Source organism: Lepisma saccharinum, chromosome 18 (genome assembly GCF_977018435.1).
Source record: "Lepisma saccharinum chromosome 18, izLepSacc3.1, whole genome shotgun sequence".
In the NCBI taxonomy this organism is placed as follows: Eukaryota; Metazoa; Arthropoda; class Insecta; order Zygentoma; family Lepismatidae; genus Lepisma; species Lepisma saccharinum.
Genome location: NC_139246.1, coordinates 20863195 through 20885176, shown reverse-complemented (window position 1 = coordinate 20885176; position 21982 = coordinate 20863195). Strand labels below are relative to the sequence as shown.

The window sequence follows — 21982 nt, the reverse complement described above, 5'->3', positions numbered from 1 at the left end:
TGGAAATTGTGATTGACAATTTGCCATAATATTTATACATGACACACTCCATTTCATTACACACTTAGTAGTGGGTACAAGACCACATGTACTATACAATCCACTGAAATATAACACTGCTAGGATCCTTCATGAAACTAATTTAAATATAGTATTATTTTAGAAGAATTGCTGCAATTTCATACATTTGATAATTAGACTTAAGCAAGTTACTAACTTTATGTGCAAAACTTACTTGTAGAGAGGTTCTTTTAATTTTGGTGTTCTCCACATTTAAAATGTAACTGGGCCTAGCAGTGAAGCAATAAGTTCCCAAGTGGATGGTGGCAGAGGTCACTGAAATTTATAGAACCTCTTCAAGTTAGTTTTAAGGGAAAAGTAACTCGCTTAAGTCTTAATTATTATAAACTGAAACAGTGTCTTTTATTCCTAAACATGAATTAATACATTTGCTTTGTATTAGGCATGTTAAAAGCCAGACAAAAATGCAACTGAAGATTTTAGTCATGAAACAAATAAATAAATGAACCACAACTTTTTAACTTTTCAGCAAGTTAGAAGTTACTTGTTACACAAAAACTTGAGCCAGAAAACAGAAAAATGCTAAATCTGTACAGTACTGCATTCAAAATTTTGGACCAGTTATCAACTCATAAAATATCTAAATTGATAATTAAATTTGTTGGTAGATTATAGATACCCGCGTATCATATACACTCATGATATTTGGACATACAAGGATATTTATCACATCGACAAATGCTTGTCCGAACAGTCCTGACGGTAGTTTGAATATGCTACCAATGCTGCATCTACAGATGTTTATATGTCAGCTACTTAACATATTGCGAGCACAAAAGAAATAATTTGACTCTTCTTGCAACTTCCACCACAGACAAGTCAACAAAGGATGTTTCTGGGGTTCACTAGGGAAAATTGGAATAATTTTTATGTTGCTGCAAGTTTCCTTAATTACATGTTAATTTTGCACCCTCTACCACTCCAGATTTGGTTGCTATCTTTAAAAAGTATGACATTCATAAAAAGTGTTTTTTTTTTTTAATTTTAAAGTGTACTGGCAATCTTAGTCGTGTCAGAGGGCAGTACCAGAAGTGTTTGGTATTCAATCAATGCTCAGATGAAAGAAAGGAGTTAAAATTTATTGTACAAAGATACCTAGGTTAGTTTTTGTATAAATTTCGACTCCACAGCTTTTATCCATGATTTTTTTTTACTTTGTACAAAATCTTTTTACACCAAGTAACTTTTTCCACATACTGAATGTTCATTTGGAGTATCAATCATTTTTCTTGTTTAATGTTTCAAAACTATCATCATAGAGAAACTTTATACCCAGTCAAGTTTCAGGTCTAACTTTTTACAAAAGTTTTGTATGTTCAAAGTTTCGATAGCGTGGCTTTTGGAACACCCTGTATTAATTTAATTTAAAACAAAATAAACATAGATGACTGTATTTTTGTTAAAAACCAGAACCATTTTTTTATACTTTATCCCTTGTCTACTACCAGGAAGAATTTGATCATCAAGCTTGACAATCCATTCCAATGTTCACAGATCACTGAATACTTTTGCCCAACTTTCCTAGTTACAGATACAATAATTTTGACAGGTTCTGCAAGTGCAGTTTATTTGTCTGTTGTGATACGAGCTAACCCATTTGTGTTAACTTTCCAACCACACACTGCCAAAGGCAAGTAATTTCCCATCCATTTCTGTACTTTGCGACATATTCCTAAGGAATGGTATTATTCTACAGAAGGCAAAGACAGATTGGATTCATTTTTGCTCATCGATTCCACCAAATCCTGGCATCGCAATTCTCGGAAGAAATTCCTTCTCACTGCCACCAGAGTGTTGAACACATCGTTATCCAGCCTGCACAATCTTCCAAGGTTCAGCAGAAAGCCCTTTAAACATAAAAACATCTTTCTGGACTTTTTTATAATGAAAAAAAGTTAACAACTTTACCTACAATTGTGTGTGCATCTTCATCCGCAATTTGCCCTTCAGCACTGTGATGAGCTGGCTCTTTATCCTCTAATTTCAATTACACATCTGACTTCTTGTCAGACAAATGGTTTCATCAAATATGAACTGAGAAAATGTCAGTTGGTGAGCACTTAAGCATCTTTGATATTTTCTTCTTATCACATTTCTCAGAGTATCCATCAAAGACTGTGGTGTTATCTTGCTTCTAGTCTCTCGTTTTTATCCTATGCAACTATTTAGAATGGTACCAACTATCTCTTGCTATTAACAAATAATAAACTCTGTATCAAGAATCCTCCAATGATGTAAACAGCATTCCCCACTTCACTTTCAGTGTGGTAAAAATGGACCATACAGAGAAGACTTCTTAGTTTTCCACATTCCTACCTCATTGGTGATATTAGATAGGGAGCATATTTATATGCAAAATTTTTCTTGAACTTGTGATTTCTTAGTAAAGGAGATTATTTTAAATAACTCTGGATCAACTGGAAACAACACATTTCACTCCAGAAGTGACATTTAACAAATGTTTACCAATGATGCTCGACATTGAAGACATTCCGACACCATAAGCATCGGGAGGATTTATTTCCTTATTCCTCTTTACTCCTGTACCTTACTGACATAATACGATCACAATCAGGTAATAGTGGGCAAGATGAGAATCACTGGAATAATAGCTGGAAGCCTTTGTTATCCCTTGACATCGACATGCTGCTCTTCTATTTTCTGTGACCGTTAAACTAGTATGCATACCAAGAATCTACTTAGTAGTCAGTCACTCCTCTGCCATCCCCTACAACTCTTCAAGGAGCACATCACACAATCTGCTCAATCCCCATTTGACCAGATTCCAGACCAAATATTTTCTTATCAATCATCTTACTGTGAAATATTTTTTTGACAGTCAACATATTCCTCTGAGGTTATCTTCTTTTTCATATCCTGCACCTGAGCAATTTTGTGACATGAAAATATGGGAGCATCTTTTTAGTTGCTTTGAGATGTAGCTCCCAATTTCCTGATCTCTGGAACTGGAAACAATGAAGCATGTGCCAGTACGTAGGCTCTTGCATAAGCATGACCATTTCAACTAGAGATGTATCTGCATACGTGACACTAAATATTTCCCACAAGGCACTGCCTGCCATGATAAAACCAATTGAACCCATAAATGACATTCTGTAAGTACAAACAAATGTAATAATTCCACTTTTGTAGAAGGGACACATTACAAAACAACATGCAAGAAATGTTTCCTCAAATCTTGTCTTGCACAATGACACAGGAGAAAAAAGCGAAATTAGTTGCTCCTCTGGCACCCGAACGGTGGGTGCATCCTAGAAGAAAATGCACAAACTTTTTGTAGAGAATTTTATGTAGATTAATTTTTAGCACAACTTGTTTTCTAACAAAATGCTTTCCAAGCTAGATATTTCCAAAAAAAAAACTGATTTTATACACCATTTTTAATAATGGTGGTAGACTGGTGCAAAATTAATTAAGGAAACTCCCATCCACATTATCAAATGTATTCCACCTCTCCCTAACTTTACCCTCTTGCTGGCTGGCCTACTATCACATCACCATCAATCAACTTCTGGGAATCTATTGCTTGGTCTATTACTGTCAATACACAGCATGTAAAACACGAAAAAACTAATCATTATTTATTTAAGCTCTCTAAGGTGTCACTGAATTTTGTTACAGATTCAAATGAACAATGTTACTCTAGAAACCAACCACGTGTAGGTTACCTATGTTGACATCTCCACAATTTGAAGCATTCAATATCCAGAATTAATAACAAATATACATAATACATAAAACATGAACGCAAAGACAACTCTTTCTTCTTGTGTTGAAACATTAATAGCAGTGCTTACTCTGCTCTTGAAATACAATTCAAATTGTCCACATGCAGAGAATTCACCTGTGTTGTTGGTTTATATTTATAAAGATTAAAAATGAGTTGAAAGATCTCATTCAACCCCTTGTATGATGAGAAAAATGTCCAGGTCATTTATGAAAACATCCAACCGAAGAACAACTACCTTGCTATTGTTACGAGCTCACGAGAAATTTCAGATGGTTTCCAATAAAACTATATTAACAGAATCTTACACTAATACTGTTATGGAACAATAAATTAAGCTATGGGGGAAGGAGGAGGAGTAAAGAGTATTTCCTTTAGAGAATCTTACATCTAGAAATTTTGTGTTTTGCGTTTACATTTGCTTCAGAAATTGACTACATTTATGCCGTTAAACCTTTTGGTAGAAACTGCAGAAGTATTGCCAATCTCGTATACGGTTCATTGGTTCCTACTAAGTTGATGCTGGCAGTTCAATGGTCCACAATAATTTCTTATCTATTATTGAAATAAAACTGTCTCTAAATCCAAAACAATTGCCTTTTGGAAATTGATCAGGATTTCATCTTTTAGGTATTTTACAGATTTTTTTTGTTACAACTATACAATGGCTGATATAACATACAGCGCTCCTATAACTAACACCTATGCAACAAAAGACATTAAGGGGGTGGGGGACATTAACTACGAAAGAGATTTTTTTATACACGCAAGCACGAAACACCCTTTCCATTACAAACTGTCAAGCGAAACAAAAAAAATAGAGAGGTTATGATAGCGACTTTAACAAAAGACAAACCATTGTTTAATTGTATGTGTATTTGTGAAACTAGCATCAGTTAGCTCAGAAAATTTCCAGCAGTGTTAACAGTGATAGAATCACAAAGCAAGAGTTCTCTGAAACTTTGGTCTAAGGTACTTTGTATGACAATGATTCAGTCCACATATTCAAGAACACACTCGAACACTAAAAGGCTGAGATACTGCTTTTAAACTTCACATATTATAGCATTATGTACCACAAAAACCCTGGTCCTTATTCAGTTTGCACAGTCAACTAGTCTACGAACAATTTTTTTTGACATTAAAAACTTGACAATGATACTTCAATCCAAAAAATGTACAATTGCTTTGATACAGTAAAATACATTTTTAATTATAAAGCAACGTTCTCTGCAAGGGCCTCAAAAGACAGTCTAATATTGCGTTCTGGTGTTTCTTCCGACAATTAATACATACGTATTTTACCACACAGACAACATTACAATTTCTTGCTAGAAAACTTTTTTTTTTTCAGAGAGGGAAGTGATAATGTGGGTGTTAACAAAATACATTTGTAGATACAAAAGTAGTTTCAATGCCAACTCACAACTGAAAGCAAAGAACATTTTGTGTGTTTGTTTATTCACTTATCAACCCCTTCTCTCGGTACTGAAAATATCACACAAATTCTACAGCAGCACAGTGAAAGAAAGTTATGCTTCATTTGCTTTGCCTTTTTTTTTACCCCTTTTTAAATTCATGCCATATTTTAATGTTTTATTGGCCTTAGCTTCATAAAACACACAAAAATTTAAACTTTACTCCACTCTTGTATTGCTATCAAAAAATGAAGCATTCTATACCCCACAAAACCACACTGTCTTTTCTTCAAGAACAACAGACACAGACAATGAATAATTACTATTGCACTTACGATGGAAGTAAATCCCCAGAGCCAGACCAGAGACACAATCAAGGCAAAACAAATCAAGCTGAGGTACGGCAGAGGTATCTGAAATTCTCACTTATTTCCAAAAAAGGCTGGAAAAATTCACTACAATTTTATCTTTATTCGGCATCACAGATACAAGGGGGAAGTGTGGGGAACAAGGCAGAGCTTATGGCTGACAAAGAACACCAAAAAAAAAAAAAAAGGATTCATGTCAGTTTTTAAATGAGCAGGGGCCAAACTTACCCACAAAAAATTGAGCAAGAGGCGCTTGTTTTTAAGTCCTTGCGTTACTCTCAGCTCAATATGTGGATGCAGGGAAACTACAGCAAGGTGATTTTATATAAGCCAAGAAACACTAATACTACAGCAAGGCTACTTTACTTGGTTCAGGACAGTGATTAAAAGCCTAGAGAATTCAGCATTATTACCAACTTTTCTTTAATTTAAACCTAGTTTAAGTACCAATAAATACTTAACTAGAATCACATATTTTGGGAAGGGGGATGACTTTTTTTTTAATACCTCAAATTACAAAAGAAATCAGTGGAATGATAAACAAGAATATAACGTAACAAAAAAAAATTAGAAATCACATCGAAACGGCGAAGCCAAAAAGGTAGAATTGTTTTGGATATTCACTGGATACAATTTGTTCCCATGATGATGTTGCACAAGTCACTGAATTTGTCCACTTCTTTGAATTACTTCTTCCAACCTCAGGCCCAGAATGTTACCAGCTACAAAGTCAATTCCACCTTTTAACACTTTTTTTTTTTTAAATTTTTGAAGCAAAAAAGGGAGGAAAAAAGCATGACGTCGTAGAGAAAGAACTTATCCATCACATACCAGTTCAAACAAAATGGCGAATGAAACAAAAAAAAGTCAAAGAATAAACAAGAAGTAAAGATTTTTTTTTTTTAGTTGTATGGAATGACCCCGACGGCTGGCAAACTCCCCACTTCCCCCGCCCCGTCACTCAGTTCTTGTGCTCAGTTCACGGAACGGCCCGCCCAACGAACAAAGAGGATGAAGAAGAGACCACGGTGACACAAGCGGTGCACTGGCCAATAAAAATCCAGACACAGTTACGACACATCCTGGTCTTCCACATCCTGTAGCTGTTCCTTCTGTTCTGTTTCCCCTGGAAAGCACAAGGAAATAAATATGAGTATAATTGCAAAAACAGGCACAGTGAAACTTTGATTTTTACATTTTCCAACACTTTGCCCTCAGACCTTTCTAACTTACAAGATGTTTAAATAAAAGGTTAGTCAAAGCTTGTCTTAAGCAGATCTTATGACTAACATTCAGCAGAATCCTTTCACAGAAAGTGGACAAAAATCTGAATAAAATTTACTCTATGAAAAAAAAAAACTACTTTTCTCTCACTTCGTAACCTGCAAATAACATTAATTAATTGAATTATTGTTTTAAGAACACTTTATGCTCAGATAGGATAATCGAGACTGGAACTACCTTTTCCAGTGGGATCCATACCATTATGTGCCTTCAGCCGGTATCCATCCTGGGACCCCTTGAGTACAAGACAATGTTAACATAACATTGACAGTCAGGTTTGTTTTATATCCACACCATCCTCAATAGGTTAATTTGAACTGGATGTACAGTTTAAAATTAGATCAGGACCAATGTGCAATGTACATCCAATAGACCACTTGATTAATTATTAAAAAAAAAAAAGGCAAGCAGTAGCCACTATGCAACAGTTGTGGTCGGGTTGTAGTAGCAAAAATCATGTAAACCATATGACCAAATGGAGAGTTTAGTCAAACAATGGAGGTATGTAAATTTTGAGTTCACTACCAAACACGACAGGAAAGCAATCAGTCATGTACTGAACTGGTACATTGTATAGCAATTCATAGTATGAATTGTGGAATATGTGCAGGTTTCAATTTAACCACTTGCCTGACACTTTATTTTCCCAAAAGTGGTCCATATTTTACACATTTTTTTTATTGTGTGTTTGTAATGTACCGATATCGGCAATTAAGGAACAGTAATGAAATTCTATTTTTGGGGTCAAATAAGGTTACCAAACTATTCAAAAAACTTCCATAATTATTAACCCGAGTTAACTCGTACATACATGGAAAGTACTACAAATGTTTCAAAATAGCATATAAACTGTGGAAAATAAAATGTCTTCACGTTTTAATGTTGAATTCCAAAGAGACAGATCCAACAGATGAAAGAAAATCTTTTTATAATACTTTTTGCCACGCTTTGTTGGTGTGGCGTATGAAGCAAGATGCTGATCAACACCACCCATTTTGTCGTTGTAATCGACCACCACTCGTGGTTTAATTTTGGCTTTGTGACTTTGTGTTACAGTCATCATTTCAACAGAATGGATGGTTGACAACAATGTCACATCCTTCTTATCTTTCCATTTCATGACTGTCACTTTGCCGCATTGCAACCCTACTTCTTCGCCTTTCTTCAATTTGGCTGTTCTTAGAGTCTGTGGTACATCTCTCCTACTGCGTTTCAGTGTTCCAAATACATCAGCTTTTTCGAAATGAACAGATCTGCAAGTTGTGGGGAGTTATAATAATTGTCCATTGTCAAACAGTACCCCTTTCCCAACAAATCATATACCAAAGAAAATATTTTAGAAGGCGACTGTACACCACCACAACTATCTGTATCTGTCCCGTCAGTACACACACTGTCCACTGTTGTATCACTTCCACTCACATCCATTTTTCCTTCTCCTCCTCTATACTGTTGTCTAAGCTTATCGTTACTCATCTTGTTGTTCTTCACACGATGGAAAACACTAAAACATGAACAGAATGTATTCACAACACAAAAACGCTCTGTACGTTTTGACACTACACTCACAGAACGACCACAACTACGTAGTGTCATGGGAATCCGGTAGATGGCCTTCCATCTAGTGGCCAAAATGGGAATTAACACCTTTTAAAGCTCAAACGAGTCTATCCGGGTAGGCAGAAAAGTGCACTGCGGTTGCTCGATTTTAACGAGATAACTCGGGTAAATAATATGTAAAGCAAAAACAAATTCCGAGTTAACTCGGGTTAATCAGGCAAGTGGTTAATAGGGCAGATGCCACATATGATTTTGCCCTCAGCACTTGATTGTGAAACTGACATTGAGGACCAATATGATACTGTAATATAAACATTTTAAATGGTGGTTTTGTTGGTATATGATGAGAAAAACTACATCAAAGTGTCTTGTTTTAACATTCCCACATTAAATCCTTGCGTTGGGTCTGATATGTATCCGAAAAAATGTTTATTTAATTTACATATTGAATTTATGAAAAGAGCAGTTACATTTATTGTAAAAGCAAAAAATTACCAAGGAAAGGTTCCATACAATGTACATACTGTATTAAAATTTTCTTTTATTCTCAGTTAATATAATGGAACCTGATTTTATGTTCATGGATTTTTACATTTTCCTGCATTACACATTTTAATCTTGATGGTCCAACATAACAAAATGTTATAAAATTTTCCTCGATTTTACATTTCCCAGCATTTTAAGTTTTTTCAGCTTGGTCTCCTGAAAAACATTTAATCAAGGTTCCACTGTAATTAAAAGATTGAGAATTGTATGAAAAAAGGCTTTTGTTAGGAAAAAAAAAACGTTTATCCACATTAGTGCACATTGCTCTTCAGCTTGCCTGCCACAAAAAATGTGTAATTTAAAGTAAGTTATATGGTTGTTTGTTGAAGGGTAGCAATTGTGCAGACAGGTTGCATGGTGGTTGTCTGCCCCCCCCCCCCTCACACCTGTCTTCTGCAGTCATCACTAATTGTACGATTTCAACATTTAAAAACACACATGGCAAAGCAAATTAGAAAACTAGAAGCAATGGGCAAGATGTAGGTCTTTTGCTGCTACACTACATAAGATTTTTTAGATAGTTACAAAATATGGCATTAGCTCAAATCTGTAGCTGCACTGAAAATGGTGGGTGGAGCATAGTGTCAAAAAGCAAAATACTTTTCCAACTTACCCTTCCCCCAAAAAGGCTAGAAGTTTAATTTGTATTATTGTTGCAATGACTACACAGGAAAAAAGTGATGATGAAATTGAGCAAGAGGGTATCACCAGGTCATGTTTAAGAAATGCATCTAAAGGGTGTAAATAAAAGGACAATGAAAACAAACATATTTTCTGTGTCGTTAGATGCTGACCCCAAACATCACAACACTGCGGAATGTAGTCTGCATATTTGTTAGTTCTCAGATTGCAGTAGTGTGTGTTGTACAAATATGGCAGCCTACAGCCTTCAAGGAAGGCCTATCCTGATGAAAGAATTTTACAACTGCAGCATTCCAGAAGACAACCAAAGAACATTCTGTAAAAGTATGAGGTAAAAGTGGGGTCATCACAACAAACAACCACCAATTTGATAGTGAAGTTCAAATGAAATAGAAGTGTAGCACATTGGCTTCTGTGGTGGCTAATTTTGTTTGTAGACTTAATCACACAATTATCTGTGAGATGTCTAATTTGGAACACATCATTTCATAAATTCCAGAAGTTCTTGTTATTTCCATTTTGAATGGACAGAATATCCACCTTCATTGAAGTATTATTGCTATTTCTGTTCATCAAGTCCTTTTATTTACACCCTGTATCTTGAATTGGAATTATTGTTTTGAAAGTCCACTTTATGCAGTTTAACATGGGATCCGAACCACAGTGCAATGTGCTTCCACCAGGTATCGAACCCTGGACCACCATGCATTTTGATTAGAAAGAATCTACTGTAAATGAAAACTAGTACAGTGGGATGCACAAGTATTGCTGATCAAACTGTTCACCACCATCTTCCAATTTTTCTCTTGTATCCTACATGATTACATGGACTTGGTTTTTACATAATTTATTTGGCACTGTTTCAATTCTTGAAGCTCTCATTGTGTAAACAGAATAAACACTGTTTTGGACAATTTCCTTGGTAATACTTATGCATCCCGCTCTGCAGTAAGTAGAAAAGCATCTACTTACCGTCTCCTTGCATATCAGATGTCCACAATGTAAGATTGTCCCTCAGTAACTGCATTATTAATGTTGAGTCTTTGTAGCTTTCCTCTGACAGTGTATCCAACTCTGCAATGGCATCATCAAAAGCAGCTTTTGCAAGCCTGCAAGCTCTATCTGGCGAATTTAATATTTCATAGTAGAAAACTGAGAAATTTAGGGCAAGACCCAGCCTGAAAGAAAAACAAAAGTTTATTGATACTGAATTATTATCATTATGATTATTGATACAGGATTTATTACAAACGAGCACAGCAAATGAATTCGGTTAAAAAAAAGATATAAAAACTGCTACACTTTGCTGGGGTACAATGAATTAGTGATCTTTCCTGGGGTAAAATATCTGAATGTCTAGATCCTCTATGGGAATCCAGGAAAATTAAAAAAAACACTTAAGACAGATTCATACATTCAGTGATTAGGATTAACCTTTAGTGGAGGTGACATTAATACATTTTACCTCCTAATAATGCAAGTTAAAGGAAGAGAATTGCCCGTGGCTATCACAATAGACCAAAGTGAACAAAAAATGTAGTATGTATCAGTGGCATGGCATATTCCTAAAACAATGCAAAGTTACGATGAAAATAGGCTGATACTTCTTTGAGGGAAAAATAATAAAAATGTTGAGCTGCAGTAATGGCAGGTTACAGAAGGAATTTCGAGAATTTTGCTTGTAGCATCAGCGCTAAGGATGCTGGATGAACCAAATTTACAGGGAAGCACGCCAAAAGACCTGTAATGACTTCCCAAATTTTAAATGGAAAAAAAGAAGAAAACAAACCACAGACTTAGCAACATTTTTGAAAGTTGTAATTTTCACAATTTTTTTAAAAATTTGGACATTTCCCCCTAATTGTCGCATGTTGCATACGTGTTCCTTTGTTCTCATTATTACATGTCAAAGTGAAATATATCAGGAAAAAGCAGTGGTTGAACAGTTACAGGCCACTTTATAAGAGTGAAAATAAAATATTTTCAATTCACACTAGTTAATGATAGTAAGAAAAATTCCCATCCTGAGAGGCTACCATGCCAGAGAAACTCCTATATGCCAGAGCAGGGTTTCCCAACCGTGAGATATTTTAGGAATAAACTAAAAAATTTAAAAAATAAATAAATAAAATAAGAATTAGGCAAAAGAAAAAGTCTAATTGCAAAACAATGGACGCATTTTTGCAATTTCGTGGGAGCAAGCCTTCTTTGCTATGGCGATTATAAAATCCAAAGCAAGAAATAGACTGCATAACCTTGAGGATGATATGCATGTTTCATTATCAACTGTAAGGTCTGATATGTACTCTCAAGCATCAACATCAATCACAATAAAACTCTTTGGAGAGATTTCCATTCAAGTAAAGTGTATTCTATTCTGATGTTTGTTTCTTACATTATCTTTCAATAAATGAACATTACTGAAATAGGTATTTATTTGAATAGAAATTTAACTTGCTCCTGATAACTAGAGCCCGGAAGTTCAGGCATTTATTTTCATTAAAATAGGCAGGCAAAAAGGCATTTATAATGTGGAAAATAGGCACTAAAAATGAAAAAAGGCAAAATAAACCGAAAAAATGGCACATTTGGAAGTCGCTTACTTTTATATATAATTTCTGGCAACATGTTAAAATCTACATTGGGAAGAGCATTTCAAATTTCTCCGTCTTGATTGCACATAACTACAAGGTGTTTTTTTAAGTTCTCAACATTCATTGATAGTCGTCTGTCAAAGAGAATGTTTTTCATAATAGAAAATGATATTTCTACTTCAACAGAAGTTATTGGAGCATACATAGAACGAGCTAATGTAGCTGGAATCATTTTGGTAACAGCATTTTCATCTTTTAGAATATCACAAATTGTTTTCAATTGTTTCAAGTCCTTATTTGCACTCACTACCCGTTTGCACTTTTCCACAACAGCTGACCCCTTTTCTCCTGGCACTTCCATCATCTGCTGCATAGATTCCTCGAAGATTTTCATGGATGCTACAAGAGTCTCACCTCTTTTTTTCTAGCTTTGTAATTGTCTCTGGCAATGCACCATAATGTGCAAAAATAAACGACAGTTCATTCTTCAGTTCTGAATAGCACAGGAGTTTTTCACTTCACGAATTGAAGCCGCTTCATTTTCTGATGAGCATCGATCACCTCACTGATTTTTTCAAGATTGTTAGCATAATATATAGCTGCTGATATCCAGGTTCCCCATCTTGTCAAGACTGGTTGCGGAGGAAAACTAAGCTCAGGCGTAACTTCCTGAAATTTTCGGGTTCGAGAGGGAGATTTCAGAAATATTTTCTTTGTGTTCGAAATCAACCTCTCCACTTCAGCAGTCAATCATGCACAAGGAAATGTTAACCGAAAGGCAATATCCTAACTCAGCATGGAATACTTTTTTCTCATACTTTTCTCCTTCAGCAATGTTGAAACATGCGTGAGTTCAATATTACTTAAATAAGGCGAAAATTATTCACGTAATAAACGGAAGAAAAATAAATGCCAACATTTTTTTAAAAAAAATGGTCAAATTTCATTGAAAAAGGCAGAAAAAGGCATTATAATTAAAAATAGGCAGTGGGGTCCCAAATAGGCAAAATGAAAAGGCTTCTAAAACATTCGAAACAACATAAAAAACGTATATCTGGAAAAATTTTATCAATATATGCAGTAAATAAAAGGAGGCATTTTGCCAAATTTCCGGGCTCTACTGATAACATATTCCACTTTGATTTAAGATTAAAAATTGAAAACAGAAAATTCTAACATTAGGGGCGCAAACGTACAAAGATTGGGAATCCTTGCATTAAAGGTTAAGAGTGATTCACTACTTTCTAAGTACAAATTCATATAAATTAGTAAGAACTCTTATCCTAAACAATGACCCTAATAATGTAAGTTATAGTTTAATCCAACTATAGAACAAGCACTAACAAAAGAACCTTCTCCTCCATCTGGTCACAAGGAAGCCTTCTCCACTCTACCCCTCTATTCCACATGACACCACAATGCACATGACACGCAGGATCTTTTGCCAGTGCTCCCATTTTAGTAGGGTGAGCTAAAACTGTTGAACTTTCTTTTTCTTTTCATTTTTAGTTCTTATTTATCAGCCACAGCAAAAAATCTTATCTGTACCCACACATGAGACCTTACTACAATTTTATAAATGGTTACAAAAGGTTGGATAAACAAAAGTTTTACCTAATTGGGTGTGTTGGTGGTAGCTCCGTCATGGCTATATCGCTCGCAGCTTTGTAAGCGACAAGGGAGTTCTCCGCAGCTTCTTTCCTATCATTGCCTGTAGCAAATTCTGCCAAGTATCGATGGTAATCTCCCTTCCTGCAATGAGAAATACACTTCCGTAACAGGTGCGACACATGAACATGTATTAATTTTTCTTAAAATTAAAAAATTCTGACAGAAACAAGTTATACACACTCTATTAGTCAACAATGCCAATACTATTCAACCAACTTCTGTATTTCTGACCACGATGCACACTTAGCTATCAGAACTAGACCTACAATTGGGTGAGCTTGGATTTTTTTCATGAGGGAACCTTAGATTTCAAGGCAAAAGCATTAAACTGATAAAAAAGATTAGGAAAGTTACAATACTATTACAAAAATACATTACTTTCAAGCGTTCTTGATTCTTTATTCCCTTCACACTCCTCAATAATTCATGAAGCATAGACAAGAGTAGTTACAATGAAAATAACAAAAAAATTCATATGTAGATTCACAGTTGCCATTGTTGTGAATGTAGTGCTTTACTGTAAAATAAAATTGTCACTTCTTTTTGAATGAAATCAAGATTTATTCCTTTGAAATGAAATGTCCAGTTCTTTATTTATCAAGGTAACAAGTGGAAAGTAACACATTACTAGACTGAGGATTCATATACATTAAAAAGTAGCAAAATATACATTGAAAATATGCTGCAAGAACTTAAAAAATATGCACTAAAAATATAAAAATAAAAATGAACATTCAAACCAAGGAAATATTTTAACGATTGTCATGAACATGATCCATTAAATTTATGTTGCAATATTTAACTTCCCCCCAGTAACAGTCAGTTTCCTAAGTTTGCCCATGTAAGTGAATATGCAGGATGAGAAGGACCTCTAACATGACGGGATGTAAACAGTGAACTTCATGTTGGAAACACATATAGAGTTGAACATACGTACGTCAATGTGAAGACAAAATAATACGTATAACTTGGAATTACTTACAAATCAGATTTAGATACCATACCTAGCGGCATGCATATTTAGTTTTTGACGAAAACACAAAATGTGAAATAGCACATGGTAATATCAATTTTTCATGTTTCTGAAAGGTGTGAGGTGCATTTTCTTACCCTGTTTTGTCACGAAATAATGCAAAATGAACTGCAAAATGCGAAATACACTCAAACATGAAATTTAGTTTATTCACCACCACGACACTTTCTGAAGTCAGAATTATCCTGGGAGTTATGCAATTCACAGAAAATTGATTAATTCTGCTGTAAATATTTGAGGAGCAAAAATGGACCCCATTACACAGGAATAAACTTAATATACTGGTAATGACATAAATGTGTTATTAGAAGGGATTTGTTTATTTTGTGTAGTAAGTGCAGTTTTTAAATCAAATTTAGGGTTATATTCACAATTTTAAAACCAATATGTCATTTTATATACTGCATTTTTACTGCTATAACAGCGAAATTTTATTTTATTTACCGCTTTTGAACCCGAAATTGACTCTCTTTTTGTACAGAAATTTTGCTTTGCTATTTACCAACAATATGTGCCTCTAACCATGCCATATCATTATTAAAATACTGTAATTGTATTTATTTTGAGGAACAAAATATACATAATAGAGGTTATTTCTGTAAAAGTGGTAAATTAAAGAATCTAAAAGTTTAATTCTTAAATACAGGTAAGAAGTGCTTCTTCCAGATCTGCATATTTTCCCTCTTGTTTATGGCTGCGTTTACTACCCAATTATAAAAGTTTGTCTAAAATAGCATTTCTTTTACTTATGACTGTGCACAGTGTGGTGTAAGTGATGCTTTAATCTGCAGCTATTTCAGTTTTATGTGAATTAACATCCACTTCCCGTATAAATTTTACTTTCTGTTCAAGCATGTAACTTTTTCTCTTTCTGTTCTCCATGGCCGACCAGTAGCAACTGAAAAAGTTCAGTGAAGGCTGTTCTGCCTTTATTATGGAACACTGCAAATGCCAGCTATCGGCATTTTGTATTGCTATTACGTATAAAAGAAAATGTATCTCATGTTCTGAGCAACTGCCGTAAATCTTTCTCCTCTGATTTCATGCCACGCAATGCCTATCTCCTTGCCTTCTCTGTGACACCGCAGTGCCGCACTAGTCTTTCTCACAACTTAAGACCAATCGCCGCCATGCCTGCCTATCCTGTTTCGTATTTGAAACTCACCTAGAGTTTTTATAACGACAAGAAATGTATACTTCTGTAACACAGTTGTAACTTGGTTAAGTACAAATCAACTGTATTTTATGAAAGATAGTACATATAAAACCGAATTACGTATAAATGCATTACGTACAAATAAGGTGTAGTTTTAAAATTATATTTTGCCGGGATCTACAGTAATTTACGTATAAAACAGGATTACGCAGAACTGAGTTACGTATAAAGAAGTTTCAACTGTAGTCTCTTCAAGCTTGGCTGAATGTCTTCTAACAGACACTAGTAACAAATACTTTTCCATTGGTAGCATTAACATTTCTTTCTCCCAGTGCTGTATCCATCAATACTGACGACACCAGAAGGAGCCTAAGGGGTGGATATCTTTCCCCTCGTTGGACACACTGACAAATTCTGTAAAATATGATATGCAAAATAAAATAAAATATTCAACATAAATGTGCCTTCATTTATAATTATTTTTTTAAATATGCCATGCATATGGATAAAAATCTTCAGTCTATGCATTCCTTGTGGTATGTTACTCTCCAACCATGTCTGTCAAAAATGTATGCAACATAAGTCAGCAGAAACAATTAAAAACTAAACAGGACCAAATTTCATCCACAGAAAATAACATTAAAAATTAGCATTTTGTGGCAAAAGGAAATTTGTTTTGGAATTCCAATGTCATCATTATAATAACTCTATGGTATAGAGTGAACCACAAACAAAAGAAACTTTTGCCAAAAGCCTTCCAGCATCTTCCCTTCAAACTCTGGCCATAAAGAAGCATGCTCCATGGATCTCCCCTCCATGCGCAAGTACAATGCATGGGGCACACAGTTCCACACATCAACTGTGAAGGAATGATTTGTACACTTCATGTTTAAACTTGAGAATAAAGGCTAAAAGGTTCAAACTGAAGGTTAAAATATTATTTTATCTAACTGAAGAGTATATACCTTGTATGATTATGAATACTTACATTTTGTAGTAGAACACTTTCGATTCACCTGTTGATGCACATGGAATAAGATGTTTATCTAGAACTCCAAGGATGTCTGAACAGATGTCTCGCAACTCCTTCTCAACCTACAAAGTATTCAGCAAAAATGGAAATTATTTCAGTGCGTGAAAATGGTGGTACAAAACATGAAATTTGTAATAAAGGGATAATAACTGTTTGTAAAATGTAACAAAACCAAACAAATGCTTAAAAGTCACAATATGAATTCAATATAAACTAAAGGCTAAAAGATTAAAAATCAGCAACTTACGTGTGTGAGTATGAGATTTTTCGTACTACGTTTCGGAGGTTACACTACCTCCTTCTTCAGGTTGAAACGATGTTTTTCAGACACCTGACATGGTGCCTCGTCGTGAAAGTGATGGTTAAGGATTTAGGTTAAAATGTTGCAGGAAGGACACTTTCTAAAAAAGAATGTAAATTACACATCTAAAACCGCGCAATACTATAAAAAACAAAAGAACGTCCAAGGCTAACGTCGGCGAACTGCCGACCAGTGCTCGGGGTAGGCGAATGCACGGTGTCAGCCCATACCTGGAGAAAGAAAACTTCCCCTCCTCAATCCTTCCAAACTGGGGCTCGGGAGTCACCAATCCAAGGTGAAATCGACTTCCACCTCGGCGGCTTTCCTAACCTCAGGAGTAACACGGAAGCCCATCTCGTCCCTATTCACTGCGGCTTTATCCCATTTTTTAAAGAAATTAACCCAGCCGTCTTCTAAATTCCCATCGTCCCTATTAAGTTTGTTCCAATTTTTCGCGCATATATAGGCAGCTTCATATACATTTCTGTCCAATTTATTGTTAACCTCCCTAATAACTTCCCTTTTAGCAATCTTATGTCGGTTAACCAATATGTGTTCAGATAATCCTGTTTTGGGTATACCCTCCTTTACATCCTTATCATGCTCTCCCCACCTAATTTGCATACTTCTCCCGGTCTGTCCCACATATTCCTTTCCGCATTCACACACTATCCTGTACACTCCCTTCTGCTCTTCAGGGTTATTGCGCCTATCCCCCCTCCCTTTCTTATAAGACGTAAAGTGTTTTTCAATACTCCGGGGTGCTCTTACCCCACATTTTATCCCGTAACCCCTCACGGACTTTTCAATTTTCTCGGAAATACCCTTAAAATACGGAATCCCGACAAAATATGTGTTCTTTTCACCGTTTCCTACCTCAGTTTTTTTCTCCTCTTTGTCATTTTGCGATGTTTCTTGTCTAACAATCTTTTTTGCTTTCCTAGCTACTTTTTCCAGGTCGCGGATAGTATACCCATTCTTTACCCCCACCTTCCTTATCCATTCTCCTTCTTTCTTTTTCTCTTTTTCGTCATTGCATAGTCTTTCGGCGCGAATGAAAAAGTTAAGAAAAACATTTAATTTAGTCCTATTCGAATGTTGGGATCTCTTATGGAGGTACAGCTCTCCAGCCAACGGTTTATGAAAGACCCCGGTTACGATCCGTTGTCCTGTTTTAGTAAGGCACAAGTCAAGAAAGTGTATCTTTCCGTTGGCCATATCTTCTCTAGTAAACCCAATTCTGGGGTCCTGCTTCCCCAATTGGTCGAAAATGCTGTCAAGTTTGATTTCATTCCCTATGATGAGGATGTCATCCACGTATCTCCCATAATATTTTACCCCCCCCCCCCCCCTACATGCTCCATAGCGGCTTTTTCGACGTAGTGCATGAAGATGTTGGCCACAAGGCCAGAGATGGGATTGCCCATGGCCAACCCTTCTTTTTGTCGGAAGATTTTTTCGTTAACGTAGAAGTAATTGTACCCCGTAATGAGAAAAAACCACCGGACATACTCCCAGGCGACCAAGATTTCAACGTTTTGGTCAATCAGCCATCTGTACAAACAATCTCCAGCTTTGTCCCGGGGGACACTGGGGTACAGATTAATAACATCGAAACTACAGATTACGTCCCGTTCTTCTATGGTGAGTTCCTCAATAGTTTCTTTGACCATAAGAGAGTTTTTGACGCTATACGGAGTGTCCATATTCATTTTTCCCATCCTCTTAATCATTTCTTTAGCTAAACCATATCCCGGATGTGCATACATGGGGATGATGGGTCTGAGGGGTATCCCTTCCTTATGGGTCTTAGGTATCCCAAAGGCCGTGGGAATATTCCCTTCCTTAACCCCCTTAAGTAATTTCTTTTTTTCCGCGCTTCCCAAGGTGAAACTGGTTTCAATGCCTTTTCTGAATTCTCGTTTGATTTTACTAATGGGGTTAACTTTGATTTCTTCGTAGTCATTACTTCTAAAGCTATCTTCCAACTTACTATGGTATTCCTCTTTCCCGATAATAACCATCTTGTTTTCTTTATCCGATCTAACCAAATACACGTCACTTTGTTTAACCCATTTTTTCACATTACGAAGACTCCCCCTAAGCTTACTTTCCGTTTTCCCCTTTGGTGCCCTATGATTGGTAACGGGGGGGCCATGTTCCCTCCCACATTTTAACCTAAATCCTTAACCATCACTTTCACGACGAGGCACCATGTCAGGTGTCTGAAAAACATCGTTTCAACCTGAAGAAGGAGGTAGTGTAACCTCCGAAACGTAGTACGAAAAATCTCATACTCACACACGTAAGTTGCTGATTTTTAATCTTTTAGCCTTTAGTTTATATTTAATTGTGAGTAATTCGCACATTATCAGTAAAATATGAATTCAATATATGCAAGACAAAAAGCTTCAATAGTGAAATGTATCTACCTTGGAAATTCACAAAAATAGTTTTCTATCATATGGAGAGAACTAGGGCTGAGCCGATACCGAAGTACAGTATTTCCTGATATCATCGGTCTAAGGATACCAAGGATTTTGAATGGCTAGAGCGACCAAGAGCAACAACTCATTTGTCAAGATTTGTCCTCATCAAAGGTTTGTTCCTTCCGTTAGTGTCCCGCACAGGAATTCCATGTACATTTCCAAGAAATGATGCACACTCCTGGGAAGCAGATGGCAAGATTCAAGACAGCAGTATGCCAAAACATGACATTGAAGGCATGTATCTGCCTTGTGGTCAATGCTTGTGGAAATAAAAGAAACCATTCCTTGCCAATTCTTGCTCACAAACTCGTGGGGTAAGAATGTGGACATTTTCAAAACCAGCATTACTTTCCAGAGCTTTTGGGAAAGGGATGAATGTCTGTGGGAGGGAGAGTTGTGGATTTCCTTCTTGTGCTCTACCCTTCCTTGTAACAGCTGGCCGATACAGACACTGAAGTGACTTCTTGTTATTGCACATGAGAAAGAATAATGGACAGCAGGGTACATACAGAGCCAGGCCAAATGGGCACTAATAAATATATATATATATATATGCATTTGTACATATTTTTACATGGTTTTCCTCACTCTTCAAGTTAATCCAAACGACAAGAAAGTTGTTTACATGAAATTGGGGATCATGAAACGAAGCAGGGACACTTATAATAATACACAGATTTCTCGGTGTAACTGCAACACTTTAAAAAGGCTTGCAACATTTGAAAAACTACCTCCTCCTCCTCTTCTTCTATTTGCATCCTCTGGAGGTAGAAAGAAGTTCACTTAAAATGTCACATTTTAAAGTGCTATAATCCTACATTAAAATAATTTGGGAGTTATTTAATGTAATTAATAGAATGTGATGTGTTTTATGACTGTAACTAGCCTTTGTTATTTTGAGCTGGAATTATACAAGTATCAGTTGGAATCGGTAAGGGTATCGGCTCAGCACTAGAGAATACTTTCAGACCATTAAGTTCTCGATTTCACATAGAGGAGCAAAAGATATTGGCAACACTACTTTCGAAATAAAAATTATAGATACTTGAGTTTGGACTCCAATTAAAAATTAACCAGTAGACCTACGTAAGATCGAGTTACATCAAAATTTAGCTTATTCAGTCTGCGTTCATCTATGCTAACCAATTTTTTTCGAGTATGACTTCTATTTTTTATCGTCGTGAGAACAAAAAAGGGCAGTTTTTTTTAGTTTTGCAAAAGATCACTCTCTTTGAAATTCTGTAAATCTGTCCAATCGTGAAATTTCAGTATGGTGCAAGCAGAAAGGTTTTAAACACAATTATTAATATTCAGGTGTTCAAAATTTCTCCAAAAAAAAAAAAAAAAAAAAAAAAGTTTTTAGCAATTTTGCGAAACATTTTCTTAGTATTGGGTAGTCCTACAAATACAATTTTGGTCTTGTTTTGAAGCTCCTTGCATTATAGATAACAAAAAGGCGGCAATGCATTATCATTGTCAATGCACATTGCGAAACCGATTTTATACAGATTTTTATTCAGCGGAGTAAAGATGTACGTGGAACATGGCAATGGCAACACCTCAAGCATTGACTCGCAGCGCTCGCCGGCAGTTTCTACTCTTCAACGGACATCGCTGTGTGCCATGTTGCCACGTTCCACAAGCAGCTTTACTCTGCTGAATAAAAATCTGTATAAAATCGGTTTCGCAATGTGAATTCACAATGATAATGCATTTTAAAAACAGATACAAAGAGCTTCAAAACAAGACCAATATTGTATTTGTAGGATTACTGAAAACATTTTGCAAAATTGCTAAAAACTGCTTTTTGAGAAATCTTGAACACCTGAATATTAATAATTGTGTTTAAAACTGCCTGCACCATACTGAAATTTCACGATTGGAGACAGCCTTTGATTTACAGAATTTCAAAGAGCGATCGTTTGCAAAACTAAAATTGGTTAGCATAGATTAACGCAGAACTGAATAAGCTAATTTTTGATGTAACTCGACCTTATGTAGGTCTACTGGTTAATTTTTAATTGGTCTAGTATCTATAAATTTTATCCGATAGTAATG

The 21982-nt window shown here is 35.7% G+C and overlaps 1 protein-coding gene across 1 annotated transcript in view; it reads right to left on the bottom strand.

Annotated features, from left to right (window-relative positions):
• Nucleotides 1-3670: 3670 nt before the first annotated feature.
• 14-3-3epsilon (tyrosine 3-monooxygenase/tryptophan 5-monooxygenase activation protein epsilon) overlaps nt 3671-21982 on the bottom strand; it is a 62769-nt gene continuing 44457 nt past the window's right edge. Inside the window, exons 3-6 of the mRNA XM_083140296.1 lie at nt 17090-17196; nt 13856-13993; nt 10620-10825; nt 3671-6741 (exon numbers count right to left, since the gene is read on the bottom strand). Of these exons, the coding sequence (XP_082996422.1) occupies nt 6686-6741; nt 10620-10825; nt 13856-13993; nt 17090-17196 (507 nt within the window). The 3' untranslated portion in view covers nt 3671-6685. The remainder of the gene's footprint in view (nt 6742-10619; nt 10826-13855; nt 13994-17089; nt 17197-21982) is intronic.